This window comes from Pseudophryne corroboree, chromosome 4, assembly GCF_028390025.1.
Source record: "Pseudophryne corroboree isolate aPseCor3 chromosome 4, aPseCor3.hap2, whole genome shotgun sequence".
NCBI lineage: Eukaryota > Metazoa > Chordata > Amphibia > Anura > Myobatrachidae > Pseudophryne > Pseudophryne corroboree.
This window is the reverse complement of record NC_086447.1, coordinates 770,769,497-770,786,869: the sequence shown is the minus strand read 5'-3', so window position 1 is coordinate 770,786,869 and position 17,373 is coordinate 770,769,497. Positions and strand designations below refer to the sequence as shown.

The window sequence follows — 17,373 nt, the reverse complement described above, 5'->3', positions numbered from 1 at the left end:
AACCATTAGGGAGTGTCATTTATTTCAATTGCACGTGGCTCTTAGTTCATTGGTGTTGTACGCAAGTGGCGCAATAATCTCCCCCCTATATATATATATATATATATATATATATATATATATATATATATATAAATAAATAAAATCTGACTTGCATGATTGGCATCATTATAAAGCACATTTGCTTACACTTTAGTTTAATAATAAAAATCAAAACAAAGAACCCCAACATGGGAACTCTAAAGGTGTGTCCACACTGTGCGATATAGTGAACTATTTAGCTAATTTTCCCCCTCCTGAGCGATACAGTTTACTATATCGCCCAGTGTGTATGCCACCGCCGCAGAGCGATGCGCGGCCCCGCTGGTCATTAACGACCCTCGGTCTTGGCCGTGCATGCAGCTCAATTTGGACTCATCGCCCAAAGCTGAATGCTCCGGCCGGCCGCGGCATGACGTCCCTGTGTGATATTAGTGATAACGCACAGTGTGTATGCCCGCCGTCGGGCGGCCCGACCCAGGAGGGGAAACACTAGGCGTTGTCGCTCACCGAGCACATCGCCTAGTGTGTACACACCTTAAGTTAAAAACATAAATCTTAAGCGTTTATTAGATTATACAAATGATTAAAACAAATGACTTTCTGTTCCTCGTGTGTGACTTAAGGGACAACCAGGCATTTTTTTTACAACTTGTAATGCCTTACAAAGATTGGGCGCATCATGGAGCATAGTATGCCCTTATTTATCTAAAGTTGGACATCGTGAAATTTGGCAGGTGATAACAAAGAATAAGCACTTGCTGGACTCAGTATTAGGTCCTGGTTTCTAGATTTATGATGGACTGAGTCCAAGAAGTTGGTTCAATTATCTCTTCCCCCACGAGTAGGTGTGGCTATACAGTGCATCTGGAAAGTATTTACAGCGCTTCACTTTTTCCACATTTTGTTATGTTACAGTCTTATTCCAAACTTTTAGATTTTTGCAAATTTATTAAAAATAAAAAACTAAGAAATCACATGAACATAAGTATTCACAGCCTTTGCCATGAAGCTCAAAATTGAGCTCAGGTGCATCCTGTTTCCACTGATCTTCCTTGAGATGTTCCTACAGCTTAATTGGAGTCCACCTGTCGTAAATGCAGTTGATTGGACATGATTTGGAAAGTCACACACCTGTCTATATATAAGGTCCCACACTTGACAGTGCATGTCTGGGCACAAACCATGCATGAAGTCAAAGGAATTGTCTGTAGACCTCCGAGACAGGATTGTCTCAAGGCACAAATCTGGGGAAGGGTATAGAAAAATATCTGCTGCTTTGAAGGTCCCAATGAGCACAGTGGCCTCCATCATCCGTAAATGGAAAAAGTTCGGAACCACCAGGACTCTTCCTAGATCTGGCCGGCCGTCTAAACTGAACGATCGGGGGAGAAGGGCCCTAGTCAGGGAGGTGACCAAGAACCCAATGTCAGAGCTACAGCATTCCTCTGTGGAGTGAGGAGAACCTTCCAGAAGGACAACCATCTCTGCAGCAATCCACCAATCACGGCTGTATGGTAGAGTGGCCAGACAGAAGCCACTCCTTAGTAAAAAGGACATTGCAGCCCACCTGGAGTTTGCCAAAATGCACCTGAAGGACTCTCAGACCATGAGAAACAAAATTCTCTGGTCTGATGAGACAAAGATTGAACTCTTTGGCATGAAATGCCAGGGGTCATGTTTGGAGGAAACCAGGCACCGCACATCACCAGGCCAATACCATCCTACAGTGAAGCATGGTGGTGGCAGCATCATGCTGTGGGGATGTTTTTCAGCGTCAGGAACTGGGGGACTAGTCAGAATAGAGGGAAAGATGAATGCAGCAATGTACAGACATATCCTGGATGAAAACCTGCTCCATTGCGCTCTTGATCTCAGACTGGGGTGATGGTTCAACTTTCAGCAGAACAACGACCCTAAGCACACAGCAAAGATATCAAAGGAGTGGCTTCAGGACAACTCTGTGAATGTCCTTGAATGGCCCAGCCAGAGACCAGACTTGAATCCGATTGAACATCTCTGGAGAGATCTGAAAATGGCTTTGCACCGTCACTTTCTATCCAACCTGATGGAGCTTGAAAGGTGCTGCAAAGAGGAATGGGTGAAACTGCCCAAAGATAGGTGTGCTAAGCTTGTGGCATCACATTCAAGAAGACTTGAGGCTGTAATTGCTGCCAAAAGTGCATCAACAAAGCATAGAGCAAAGGCTGTGAATACTTATGTACATGTGATTTCTTAGTTTTTTTATTTTGGATAAATTTGCAAAAATCTCAAAAAAACTTTCTTGTTGTCATTATGGGGTATTGTGTGTAGAATTTTGAGGGAAAAAATTAATTTATTCCGCTTTGGAATAAGGCTGTAACATAACAAAATGTGGCAAAAGTGAAGCGCTGTGAATACTTTCCGGATGCACTGTATGCTGCATACTGATTTTTGTTTGCAGCCCCATAGGGGTGTGTCTGGGGTGAGATTGGGCTGTGAGGGGGACGAGAGGAGATATTATTGCCGTTGCAGCAGCAAATTGACTCCTAATACTGTTCTTAAGATAACAAGGGGGGTCATTCCGAAACATTCGCAGGCTGCAATTTTTCGCAGCCGTGCGAACGGATCAGAACTGCGCATGCACGCGGGCGGCAATTTGCAGGCGGGTCGCTGCCCGCCGACGGAATGGACGAAGAAAGCGCTTGCAGCGGCGAACGCTAGAAAATTGACAGGAATAGGCCGGCCAGGGGGGTCTACTCACCGTTTTGAAGGCATGTTCGGGCGAACGCAGGCGTGTCCAGCCCTCTCAGAGAGGGATCTTGACGTCAGCTCAGGGCAAAATCATCGCAGCGGGTGAGTAAGTCCTGAGCTGTGCAGAAACTGCACAAACTTTTGTTTGTGCAGCTCTCTGCACAGCGGTTCGCAGCCCTGCACAGTGAATCCCCCCTCCCCTGTAGGCGGTGACTACCTGATCGCAGCAGGGCTAAAAGTAGCATGCTAGCGATCAGGTTGGAATCACCCCCAATGTTCCTTGTCAGAAGGCACAAACTGTGTATATGAGGATGTCTTGTCTTAAATATAGCTGTGTTTTCAGTAATATAATAACACTCTTTGAACAATCAAATGTTGTGCCAAAATGGTCAACTCTCTTCACTTTCTTATAAATAAACACAATAGAGCCAATCGGGCTCAAGAATCCACAAAGGACGTGGAATTGTATTTGCGCAAGTGCACCTATATCTTCTCCTAGCATGAAAATCTCAGGTCCTTGAAAACAACAGCAGAATATCAAACTGTATCGACTTTTGGTAATTTGAGGGAAATAAACCCAATGGGTCTGTGACATTAATGTATTTAAACAAAAACAGATCAACAAATATTTAAAATGCAGTGTTTCCCTTTCTCTGAAAATAGACCAATCTCTCCCTGAAGGGTAGAGCTGAAAGTGTTCCTAAACGGGTAACTGTGCAGTTTGGGAGATTCATACTCAACTTCTGATCTGAAAGAGTCACAGTCTGTGGGAGCTGACATATAAATGGCTATATATAAATGGCTCTGTGCGGGACTGTTGGCTGAAAGCAGACTGGATGAGATGTGGAGCTACAACTCAGAAGACAGGGGAATCCTAGGGAATTAGGAGAAATTGGCATCATGCATCAGAAAAGGCTCCCTCATTGCTGACTACTATACTGGACAGTGTTTAATAGCTGTAATTAGCTCACTGGATAGACATGGCTTGATGTATGGTTGTATGTATGTATGTATGGTTGTATGTATGTATGTAAAGCAGCTTAATTGACTCAAAACCATATATAATGCAGCAGAGATAGCAAGTATTTACCTTTTCTTGTTGTCTCTCTTTTTTATGGATGCTAGGTGAAGAAATTTGTTTTTTTGGCTGTCTATTGGACTTCTTCAGTCTTTCTTTTCTACCTGCTAAAGACAAATAAAATAAGATTTTACTCACTGGTAAATCTATTTCTCGTAGTCCGTAGTGGATGCTGGGAACTCCGAAATGACCATGGGGAATAGCGGCTCCGCAGGAGTCTGGGCACAACTAAAAGAAAGCTTTTAGACTACCTGGTGTGCACTGGCTCCTCCCACTATGACCCTCCTCCAAGCCTCAGTTAGGATACTGTGCCCGGAAGAGCTGACACAATAAGGAAGGATTTTGAATCCCGGGTAAGACTCATACCAGCCACACCAATCACACCGTACAACACGTGATACCATATCCAGTTAACAGTATGAAACAAAACTGAGCCTCTCAACAGATGGCTCATAACAATAACCCGTTATTAAACAATAACTATGTCCAATTATTGCAGACAATCCGCACTAGGGACGGGCGCCCAGCATCCACTACGGACTACGAGAAATAGATTTACCGGTGAGTAAAATCTTATTTTCTCTAACGTCCTAGTGGATGCTGGGAACTCCGAAAGGACCATGGGGATTATACCAAAGCTCCCAAACGGGCGGGAGAGTGCGGATGACTCTGCAGCACCGAATGAGAGAACTCAAGGTCCTCCTCAGCCAGGGTATCAAATTTGTAGAATTTTGCAAACGAGTTTGCCCCTGACCAAGTAGCAGCTCGGCAAAGTTGTAAAGCCGAGACCCCTCGGGCAGCCGCCCAAGATGAGCCCACCTTCCTTGTAGAATGGGCTTAAACTGATTTAGGACGCGGCAGTCCAACCGCAGAATGGGCCAGCTGAATTGTGCTACAAATCCAGCGAGCAATAGTCTGCTTAGAAGCAGGAGCACCCAGTTTGTTGGATGCATACAGAATAAATAGCGAGTCAGTTTTCCTGACTCCAGCCGTCCTGGAAACATAAATTTTCAAGGTCCTGACTACGTCCAGCAACTTGGAATCCTCCACGTTACTAGTAGCCGCAGGCACTACAATAGGTTGGTTCAAGTGAAAAGCTGATACCACCTTAGGGAGAAACTGGGGACGAGTCCTCAATTCTGCCCTACCCATATGGAAAATCAGATAAGGGCTTTTGCATGACAAAGCCGCCATTTCTGAAACACGCCTGGCCAAAGCCAAGGCCAATAACATGACCACTTTCCACGTGAGATATTTAAGATCCACGGTCTTCAGTGGTTCAAACCAATGTGATTTTAGGAAATTCAACACCACGTTGAGATCCCAGGGTGCCACTGGAGGCACAAAAGGGGGCTGAATATGCAGCACTCCTTTTACAAATGTCTGAACTTCAGGTAGTGAAGCTAGTTCTTTTTGGAAGAAAATCGACAGAGCCGATATCTGCACCTTAATGGAGCCTAATTTTAGGCCCATAGACACTCCTGTCTGTAGGAAGTGCAGAAATCGACCCAGCTGAAATTCCTCTGTTGGGGCCTTATTGGCCTCACACCAAGCAACATATTTCCGCCATATGCGGTGATAATGTTTTACAGTTACATCTTTCCTGGCTTTAATCAGCGTAGGAATGACATCCTCCGGAATGCCTTTCTCCTTTAGGATCCGGTGTTCAACCGCCATGCCGTCAAACGCAGCCGCGGTAAGTCTTGGAACAGACAGGGCCCCTGCTGCAGCAGGTCCTGTCTGAGCGGCAGAGGCCATGGGTCCTCTGAGATCATCTCTTGAAGTTCCGGGTACCACGCTCTTCTTGGCAAATCCGGAACCACGAGAATTGTCCTTACTCCTCGTTTTCTTATTATTCTCAGTACCTTTGGTATGAGAGGCAGAGGAGGGAACACATAAACCGACTGGTACACCCACGGTGTCACTAGAGCGTCCACCGCTATCGCCTGAGGGTCCCTTGACCTGGCGCAATATCTCTCTAGTTTTTTGTTTAGGCGGGACGCCATCATGTCCACCTGTGGCCGTTCCCAACGATTTACAATCAGTGTGAAGACTTCTGGATGAAGTCCCCACTCTCCCGGGTGGAGATCGTGTCTGCTGAGGAAGTCTGCTTCCCAGTTGTCCACTCCCGGAATGAACACTGCTGACAGTGCTAACACGTGATTTTCCGCCCATCGGAGAATCCTTGTGGCTTCTGCCATCGCCGTCCTACTTCTTGTGCCGCCCTGTCGGTTTACATGGGCGACTGCCGTGATGTTGTCTGATTGGATCAGTACCGGCTGGTTTTGAAGCAGGGATTTTGCCTGACTTAGGGCATTGTAAATGGCCCTCAGTTCTAGAATATTTATGTGTAGGGAAGTCTCCTGACTCGACCATAGTCCTTGGAAGTTTCTTCCCTGTGTGACTGCCCCCCAGCCTCGAAGGCTGGCATCCGTGGTCACCAGGACCCAGTCCTGTATGCCGAATCTGCGGCCCTCTAGAAGATGAGCACTCTGCAGCCACCACAGTAGAGACACCCTGGTTCTTGGAGACAGGGTTATTAGCCGATGCATCTGAAGATGCGATCCGGACCATTGGTCCAACAGGTCCCACTGAAAGATTCTGGCATGGAACCTGCCGAAAGGAATTGCTTCGTAAGAAGCCACCATCTTTCCCAGGACTCGCGTGCAGTGATGCACCGACACCTGTTTTGGTTTCAGGAGGTTTCTGACTAGAGACGACAGCTCCATGGCTTTTTCCTCTGGGAGAAACACTTTTTTCTGGACTGTGTCCAGAATCATTCCCAGGAACAGTAGACGTGTCGTCGGAACCAGCTGTGACTTTGGAATATTTAGAATCCAACCGTGCTGGTGTAGCACCTCCTGAGATAGTGCTACTCCTACCAACAACTGCTCCTTGGATCTCGCCTTTATTAGGAGATCGTCCAAGTATGGGATAATTAAAACTCCCTTTTTTCGAAGGAGTATCATCATTTCCGCCATTACCTTGGTAAACACCCTCGGTGCCGTGGACAGACCAAACGGCAGCGTCTGGAATTGGTAATGGCAATTCTGTACCGCAAATCTGAGGTACTCCTGGTGAGGATGGTAAATGGTGACATGCAGGTAAGCATCCTTGATGTCCAGGGATACCATGTAATCCCCCTCGTCTAGACTTGCAATAACCGCCCTGAGCGATTCCATCTTAAACTTGATTTTTTTTATGTATGTGTTCAAGGATTTCAAATTTAAAATGGGTCTCACCGAACCGTCCGGTTTCGGTACCACAAACAGTGTGGAATAGTAACCCCGTCCTTGTTGAAGTAGGGGCACCTTGACTATCACGCGCTGGGAATACAGCTTGTGAATTGCCTCTAGCACAGCCTCCCTGTCCGAGGGAGTTGCTGGCAAGGCTGATTTGAGGAAACTGCGGGGGGGAGACGCCTCGAATTCCAGCTTGTACCCCTGAGATACTACTTGAAAGACCCAGGGATCCACCTGTGAGCGAGCCCACTGATCGCTGACATTTTTGAGGCGGCCCCCCACCGTACCTGGCTCCGCCTGTGGAGCCCCACCGTCATGCGGCGGACTTGGAAGAAGCGGGGGAGGACTTTTGCTCCTGGGAACTAGCTGTTTGTTGCAGCCTTTTTCCCCTACCTCTGCCTCTGGACAGAAAAGACCCGCCTTTTCCTCGCCTGTTTTTCTGGGACCGAAAGGACTGTACCTGATAAAACGGCGCTTTTTTAGGCTGTGAGGGAACATGGGGTAAAAATGCTGACTTCCCAGCTGTCGCTGTGGAAACGAGGTCCGAGAGACCATCCCCGAATAACTCCTCACCCTTATAAGGCAAAACTTCCATTTGCCTTTTGGAATCTGCATCCCCTGTCCACTGCCGGGTCCATAAGCCTCTCCTAGCAGAAATGGACAATGCACTTATTTTAGATGCCAGCCGGCAGATCTCCCTCTGTGCATCTCTCATGTATAAGACTGAGTCTTTTACATGCTCTATGGTTAGCAGAATAGTGTCCCTGTCTAGGGTGTCAATATTTTCTGACAGGGAATCTGACCACGCAGCGGCAGCACTGCACATCCATGCTGACGCAATAGCTGGTCTAAGTATAATGCCTTTGTGTGTATATATAGACTTCAGGAATGCCTCCTGTTTTCTATCCGCAGGCTCCTTCAGGGCGGCCGTATCCGGAGACGGAAGTGCCACCTTTTTAGACAAACGTGTGAGCGCTTTATCCACCCTAGGAGGTGTTTCCCAACGTGCCCTATCCTCTGGCGGGAAAGGGAACGCCATTAGTAATTTTTTTGAGATTATCAATCTTTTATCAGGGAAAGCCCACGCTTCTTCACACACTTCATTTAATTCTTCAGATGGGGGAAAAACTACGGGTAGTTTTTTCTCCCCAAACATAATACCCTTTTTTGTGGTACCTGGGTTTAAATCTGAAATGTGTAACACCTCTTTCATTGCCTCAATCATGCAGCGAATGGCCTTAGTGGACATTAGATTAGACTCATCATCGTCGACACTGGTATCAGTATCCGTGTCGACATCTGGGTCTGCCATCTGAGGTAGCGGGCGTTTTAGAGCCCCTGATGGCCTTTTGAGACACCTGGGCAGGCACAAGCTGAGAAGCCGGCTGTCCCGCATTTGGCATGTCGTCAAATTTTTTGTGTAAGGAGTCGACACTTGCACGTAAATCCTTCCATAAAACCATCCACTCAGGTGTCTGCCCCGCAGGGGGGTGACATCACTTCTACAGGCATCTGCTCCGCCTCCACATAATTTTCCTCCTCAAACATGTCGACACAGCCGTACCGACACACCGCACACACACAGGGAATGCTCTAAACAGAGGACAGGACCCCACAGAAGCCCTTTGGGGAGACAGAGAGAGAGTATGCCAGCACACACCAGAGCGCTATATACTGCAGGGACTAACTGAATTATGTCCCCTATAGCTGCTATAATATTTACTGCGCCTAAATTTAGTGCCCCCCCTCTCTTTTTTACCCTTTTTCTGTAGTGTAGACTGCAGGGGAGAGCCAGGGAGCTTCCTTCCAGCGGAACTGTGAGGGAAAAATGGCGCCAGTGATAGCTCCGCCCCTTTTTCGCGGACTATTCTCCCGCTTTTTTAAGGATTCTGGCAGGGGTAATTATCACATATATAGCCTCTGGGGCTATATATTGTGATTGTTTTGCCAGCCAAGGTGTTTTTATTGCTGCTCAGGGCGCCCCCCCCCAGCGCCCTGCACCCTCAGTGACCGGAGTGTGAAGTGTGTATGAGAAGCAATGGCGCACAGCTGCAGTGCTGTGCGCTACCTTGGAGAAGACAGAAGTCTTCATGCCGACGATTTTCCGGACTTCTTCTTGCTTCTGGCTCTGTAAGGGGGACGGCGGCGCGGCTCCGGGACCGAACACCAAGGCCAGTTCCATGCGGTCGGTCCCTCTGGAGCTAATGGTGTCCAGTAGCCTAAGAAGCCCAAGCTAGCTGCAAGCAGGTAGGTTCGCTTCTTTTCCCCTTAGTCCCTCGTTGCAGTGAGCCTGTTGCCAGCAGGTCTCACTGTAAAATAAAAAACCTAAAATATACTTTCTTCTAAGAGCTCAGGAGAGCCCCTAGTGTGCATCCAGCTCGGCCGGGCACAAAAATCTAACTGAGGCTTGGAGGAGGGTCATAGTGGGAGGAGCCAGTGCACACCAGGTAGTCTAAAAGCTTTCTTTTAGTTGTGCCCAGACTCCTGCGGAGCCGCTATTCCCCATGGTCCTTTCGGAGTTCCCAGCATCCACTAGGACGTTAGAGAAATATATATATATATATATATATATATATATATATATATATATATATACATACATACATACATACATACATACACCATACATACACACATACATACACCATACATACACACACACACAAAGTTATATAACAATTGTGTAAAGTGTGTCCCGTCTACTCAATGCGTGCCCGGTGGTGGCTTTGGCACGCACCTCAACAGCTACTACTTTGATGGAGATGGGACAGACTTAAAAGAGTAGGACGGAGCGGGAGTGACAGCCAAAACAGCAGAGACTCTGACAGAGCACATGGATAAGATGTATATGTGCTGTAGTATTACTGGACTTTAACCATTACACAATTTGCACACTTTAATCAGCTTCAGATGGATCACATTTTGATTAACATTTTCCACCAAAGATGAACTGTCTTTCAATTTGGCCATCCATATTTTACTGTATTTGATTGTTTGTTGCCTACACAGCTTTCTTTCAATCATTTTATATAAGACAAACTAAGGGAATGATCAGATTAACTCCATTCCTGTTTTGTAGGACTTTGAATTTTACTGGAACCCAGATGTGAATTAGTTCTCATTAGATCCATCGACCCTGTCCGTTTGTTGTGACGCCATGACATCACATGTTCAGGTCACATGTTCAGAAGCGGGGCTGTCATAGTGCACATTTTGGCCCTAAAAATATCTACGTCCTAGACTTGATAAAAATTCCTATTACAGAGACCTGGATGTTGATTAAAGAATTTGAAAGGAACATCAAACCTAAAGGGGTAGAGGCTAGTTCATGAAGGGCCTCCTTTAGAGTTGGACACATCCATTTGCACCACATAAAAATGCTCCTTACATCAAATGTGTTAATGTGGATGAAAAAGAATACCTTGCTTTTTGGACACCTCTTCCTCATCTCCAACCTCATCCTCGGTCACCTCAGATCCCGTTGTGTAGTCGTCCTCTTCAGACAGCAGGGACTGCTGCTTCTGGAACACAATACAGGTTTAGAAATATATCAGAGCTGCACGTAGTTACAGTCACAACAAATGTCTGGTGTAGGGGGATATTCAGAGGTGGGAGATGCACTGTGGATGCGTGCCGTTGGTAACCACTGGGGGATGCAGATTGGACTTCAATGGAGATCCATGCAACTTCATTGGGTGTTTCTTGGTGGTGACTAGGATGGGGGGGGGGGGGGGCGACGACACATGGAGGTGTCTAAATATGCAGCTGCATGACACCGGAGGCCATGGACCAAAGGACATTCTGCAATGTCTGATGGCCTGACTCATTGTGCGTCCTTGTATGTATATCAGTGGATTTGCACTACAGCTGGTGGGTGTTTCAACAGGATGCCCATCAGACACAGCATTAGCATACAGACAGAGTAATAGTTGCAACAAGAGTCACAACCTCTACTCTACTGCATCCAAATCTGAATTACCTCCATACTGTCATTAAAGAACTGTGTAAATTGCATTTTGAAAAATATGCGGCATTGGATTAGTATAAAAGATTACAACTGAACTCTAAAGGCATTGTGAATGTAAGATGTGTGCATCATCTGTCTCAAAGCATACTGCAAAGCAGTCATTTGTTTCTGTTGAGTGTGAACAATGATTTGAAGTTCCCTGATCTTCTCTGATCAGTGCAAGTCTGGCAACACTTTTATGTGTTGTTCCTTCCGATGCAGTTACCATACAATAATATAATGTAGGTCAACAGGATACAACTGATAAACATGAGTTCATTAAAGCAACTTTATGGTTGGAGCTGCAATACGACTGTTCCAGCACATATAGACTGAATGACGCTCTAAAATAGCTTTTATGCATGTTTAAAAATGCTTGTTTCATTTGTCTCACAGCTGAAACATGTTTCATTGACTTTTATTTAGGACAGAATAGTATTCATATTATGTAGTATATTTTTAACAGATTATGAGGCTTATTTATCAATGAGTGTTAAAACTCATTGTAAATGAGAAAACTTGTTGTGTATGATAAATGGTGATCCAGCCAATCAGCTCTTAATGGTCATGTGAAAAATTACAGTTGGGAGCTGATTGGCTGTACACCACTTATCAAATGCAATGAGTTTTAGCATTCACAATGAGTTTTAACACTCGTTGATATATGGGCGCCAACATATTGTGATCTGTATGAGACTTGTGAAATGTGAAACTATATGAATGGTACTAATATTAAGCGGACAACGGTTTTACCACCAAATTGGAATTGCTAATTAAACCAACAGTGCTCATTTCATCATACTGACCTAATTTATACACTTGTGACAGCCACGCACCACCCAGGTAATTACTAATTCAATACCTACATCAACTTTTAATAGCCTACCTGTACTGTAACATAAGGGTACAAATATACATATCTACAACAGCACAAAGAAATACTTTACATAGGAATGTTAGTATAGGTATTTTCTTACACAAGCTTGTTACATTGTGCCATAGCATTACCAAAATGGTATGTCATCTTAATGTTTCATTAAGACGACATAAGCCTGTACAAGACAAGGTCCTGCCTACACACCTTCAGTTATCATACAAGGGGTGATCTTCAGTATGCCGAATGTTGGGATTCTGGCGCACAGTATACCGGCGCCGGAATCCCGACACCCAGCATACCGACACCCGGCATACCGACAGATATACTCCCTCCTGGGGGTCCACGACCCCCTTGGAGGGAGAATAAATAGCCACCATGCCCACAGCGTGGCGAGCGCAGCGAGCCCGCAAGGGGCTCCTTTGCGCTCGCCACGCTGTTGGTATGCCGGCGGTCGGCCTCCCGTCGCCGGTATGCTGGTCGCCGGGAGCCCGGCCGCCGGCATACCATACTACACCCCATACAGGATATCATATTCAATACAGTGTTTGCACTCTCAGCAGTACTGCAGTTTAGTAAATGGGGAAAGTTGCAAAAATATGGAGTTGTATCCCCATTTTTTCAATTAATAATGTTTTTTTCTCTGCTACAATAGCACAAGGGACAACCACATCTGTATTTTAGAACAATAAATTAAAAAGCAACACACCTTAACTCTGTTTTTGGCTGTGTGAGTGTATATATATATATATATATATATATATATATATATATATATATATACACATACACACACACACACACACACACACACACACACACACACACACACAAACACATACATGCATATACACACACTCACCATCTCTCTCTCTCTCATATTTTATATATATATATATATATATATATATATATATATAACAAAGAGAAGAAAACGGCACTCAGGAATTCCAAGATGGTTGTATCTGGACCAGATATAACCATCTTGGAATTCCTGAGTGCCGTTTTCTTCTCTTTGTTGTCTACTATTCCAATTCGGGAACCGGGATCAGCTGTTTCCAGTATTGGAGTGCCGGACACTACTGTGTATTTTATATATATATATATATATATATATATATATATATATATATACACACAATCGCAGCTGCACACATCATAATCTCAATTTATCTGGAGTGCAAGGCACATAATAAGATTTTAAACCTACCGGTAAATCGATTTCTCCTAGTCCGTAGAGGATGCTGGGGACTCCGTAAGGACCATGGGGTATAGACGGGCTCCGCAGGAGATAGGGCACCTAAAAAGAACTTTGACTATGGGTGTGCACTGGCTCCTCCCTCTATGCCCCTCTTCCAGACCTCAGTTAGAGAACTGTGCCCAGAGGAGATGGACAATACAAGGCAGGATTTAGCAATCCAAGGGCAAGATTCATACCAGCCCACACCAATCATACCATGTAACCTGGAACATACATAACCAGTTAACCGTATGAACAACAACAGTAACGGTCCAAGACCGATTTCAACTGTAACATAACCCTTATGTAAGCAACAACTATATACAAGTCTTGCAGAGTTTCCGCACTGGGACGGGCGCCCAGCATCCTCTACGGACTAGGAGAAATAGATTTACCGGTAGGTTTAAAATCTTATTTTCTCTTACCTCCTAGAGGATGCTGGGGACTCCGTAAGGACCATAGGATTTATACCAAAGCATCCAATCGGGCAGGAGAGTGCGTATGACTCTGCAGCACCGACTGAGCAAACGCTAGGTCCTCATCAGCCAGGGTATCAAACTTGTAGAATTTAGCAAAAGTGTTTGACCCCGACCAAGTCGCCGCTCGGCAAAGTTGTAATGCCGAGACGCCTCATGCAGCCGCCCAAGAAGAGCCCACCTTCCTAGTGGAATGGGTCTTAACCGAATTTGGTACCGGCAATCCAGCCGTAGAGTGAGCCTGCTGAATCGTATTACAGATCCAGCGAGCAATAGTCTGCTTCGAAGCAGGTGCGCCAATCTTATTGGCCGCATACAGGACAAACAGAGCCTCTGTTTTCCTAAGTCTAGCCGTCCTGGCTACATACATTTTTAAGGCCCTGACTACGTCCAGGGATCTGGAATCCTCCAGGTCACTTGTAGCCACAGGCACCACAATAGGTTGATTCATATGGAATGAAGAAACCACTTTAGGTAAAAATTGCGGACGTGTCCTCAATTCAGCTCGATCCACATGAAAAATCAAGTAGGGGCTCTTGTGTGACAAAGCCGCCAATTCTGACACTCGCCTTGCTGATGCTAAGGCCAACAACATGACCACCTTCCAGGTAAGAAATTTCAACTCAACCTTGTTAAGCGGTTCAAACCAGTGTGATTTTAGGAACTGCAACACTACGTTCAGGTCCCATGGTGCCACTGGAGGCACAAAAGGGGGCTGGATGTGCAGCACTCCCTTTACAAACGTCTGGACTTCTGGAAGAGAAGCCAATTCCTTCTGAAAGAAAATCGAGAGGGCCGAAATCTGTACCTTAACAGAGCCTAATTTCAGGCCCATATCCACTCCTGTCTGTAGGAAGTGGAGAAAACGACCCAGATGAAAATCTTCCGTAGGTGCATTCTTGGTCTCACACCAAGACACATACTTTCGCCAGATACGGTGATAATGTTTTACAGTCACCTCCTTCCTAGCCTTTATTAAAGTAGGGATGACCTCTTCCGGAATCCCCTTTTTCGCTAGGATTCGGCGTTCAACCGCCATGCCGTCAAACGTAACCGCGGTAAGTCTTGAAATACACAGGGCCCCTGTTGCAACAGGTCTTCCCTCAGAGGAAGAGGCCAGGGATCTCCTGTGAGCATCTCTTGTAGATCCGAGTACAAGGCCCTTCGAGGCCAGTCTGGGACAACGAGTATTGTCTGTACTCTTCTTCGTCTTATGATCCTCAACACTTTTGTGATGAGAGTTAGAGGAGGAAACACGTAGACCGATTTGAACACCCACGGTGTTACCAGAGCGTCTACTGCTACTGCCTGAGGGTCCCGAGACCTGGCACAATACCTCCGAAGCTTTTTGTTGAGGCGTGACGCCATCATGTCTATTTGAGGAGTTCCCCAAAGACGCGTTACGTCTGCAAAGACTTCTTGATGAAGTCCCCACTCTCCTGGATGGAGATCGTGTCTGCTGAGGAAGTCTGCTTCCCAGTTGTCCACTCCCGGAATGAAGACAGCCGACAGAGCGCTTACATGATTTTCCGCCCAGCGAAGGATCCTTGTGGCTTCCGCCATCGCGACTCTGCTTCTTGTCCCACCTTGGCGGTTCACATGAGCCACTGCTGTGACATTGTCTGATTGAATCAGAACCGGTAGGTTTCGAAGAAGACTCTCCGCTTGTCGAAGGCCGTTGTAAATGGCCCTGAGTTCCAACACATTGATGTGTAGACAGGACTCCTGGTCTGACCAAAGACCCTGAAAATTCTTTCCCTGCGTGATCGCTCCCGATCCTCGGAGGCTCGCATCCGCGGTAACCAGGATCCAATCCTGAATTCCGAACCTGCGACCCTCCAGGAGGTGAGCACTTTGCAACCACCACAGGAGGGACACTCTTGGTCCTGGGGACAGAGTTATTTTCCGATGTAAGTGCAGATGGGACCCGGACCACTTGTCCAGAAGGTCCCATTGAAAAGTCCTTGCATGGAACCTTCCGAAGGGAATAGCCTCGTAGGCCGCCACCATTTTTCCCAGAACTCGAGTGCATTGGTGAACGGACACCCTTTTCGGTTTTATTAGGTCTCTGACCATGTCCTGGATGTCCTGGGCTTTCTCTATTGGGAGGAAGACCTTCATTTGTTCCGTATCCAGTATCATACCTAGGAACGGTAGTCGAGTTGTCGGAATCAACTGTGACTTCGGCAGATTTAGAATACAACCGTGTTGCTGGAGCACTCTCAGAGAGAGCGCCACACTGCTCAGCAATTTCTCCCTTGATCTCGCTTTTATCAGGAGATCGTCCAAGTATGGGATAATTGTGACTCCATGCTTGCGCAGGACCACCATCATTTCCGCCATTATCTTGGTGAAAATCCTCGGGGCCGTGGAGAGTCCAAACGGCAACGTCTGAAATTGGTAATGACAATCCTGTACAGCGAATCTCAGGTATTCCTGATGGGGGGCATATATGGGGACATGAAGGTATGCATCCTTTATGTCCAGAGACACCATAAACTCCCCCTCCTCCATGTTGGCTATTATCGCTCTGAGAGATTCCATTTTGAATTTGAATCTTTTTATGTACAGGTTTAGGGATTTCAGATTCAAAATAGGCCTGACCGAACCGTCCGGTTTCGGGACCACAAATAGGGTTGAGTAGTAACCTCTTCCCTGCTGGTGCAGGGGAACCTTGATTATCACTTGCTGTATACACAGCGTTTGAATTGCAGCTAACACTATATCCCTGTCCGATGTGGAAGCTGGTAGGGCCGATTTGAAAAAGCGGCGTGGGGGCACCTCCTCGAATTCCAATTTGCAACCCTGGGAAACTATTTCCAACACCCAGGGATTCAGGTCCGAACTGACCCAGGCCTGACTGAAAAGTCGAAGACGTGCCCCCACTGGTGCGGACTCCCTAAGGGGAGCCCCAGCGTCATGCTGTGGGTTTTGGAGCAGCCGGGGAGGACTTTTGTTCCTGGGCACCTGCCGAAGCAGTTGCTCTTTTGCCTCTGCCCTTACCTCTGGCGAGGAAAGATGATCCCCGACCTCTTCTGGACTTGTGCAACCAAAAGGACTGCATCTGATAGGGTGTAACTTTCTTTTGCTGTTGGGGAATATATGGTAAAAAATTTGGTTTACCTGCCGTAGCTGTGGAAACCAGGTCCGTCAGCCCATCCCCAAACAATACATTACCCTTATAGGGTAGTACTTCCATATGTTTTTTGGAATCCGCATCACCCGTCCATTGGCGAGTCCATAAGGATCTTTTCGCTGAAATAGACATGGCATTGGCCCTAGAAGCTAGCAATCCAATGTCCCTTTGAGCATCCCTCATAAATAAGACTGCGTCTTTTATATGGGCTAGAGTTAAGAATATAGTATCCTTATCCATATTATCAAATTGATCTGTCAGCTCATCTGTCCAAGCTGCAATTGCGCTACACACCCATGCCGACGCAATTGTCGGTCTTAGCACAGCACCCGTATGAGAATAAATACACTTTAAGGTAGTTTCTTGCCTGCGATCTGCAGGGTCCTTAAGGGCCGCTGTGTCAGGAGACGGAAGCGCCACTTTCTTGGACAAGCGCGTCATAAAAGATATGTGTATATCTTATCTTGGATAGAGGTCATCAAGGGTTAGCCCAACGCGTTTTGTCTATGATAGACTTCACCCCTTGATGAAGTCTATCATAGACGAAAC

General features: G+C 46.3%; 1 protein-coding gene across 2 annotated transcripts in view; it reads right to left on the bottom strand.

The window, feature by feature from the left end:
• Positions 1-17,373, bottom strand: part of SANBR (SANT and BTB domain regulator of CSR) — a 202,157-nt gene that overhangs the window by 15,616 nt on the left and 169,168 nt on the right. For both annotated transcript variants that reach the window (XM_063918227.1, XM_063918228.1), the window contains 2 exons: positions 10,514-10,613; positions 3,863-3,957 (listed from right to left, as the gene is read on the bottom strand). In XM_063918227.1, the coding sequence (XP_063774297.1) occupies positions 3,863-3,957; positions 10,514-10,613 (195 nt within the window). The remainder of the gene's footprint in view (positions 1-3,862; positions 3,958-10,513; positions 10,614-17,373) is intronic.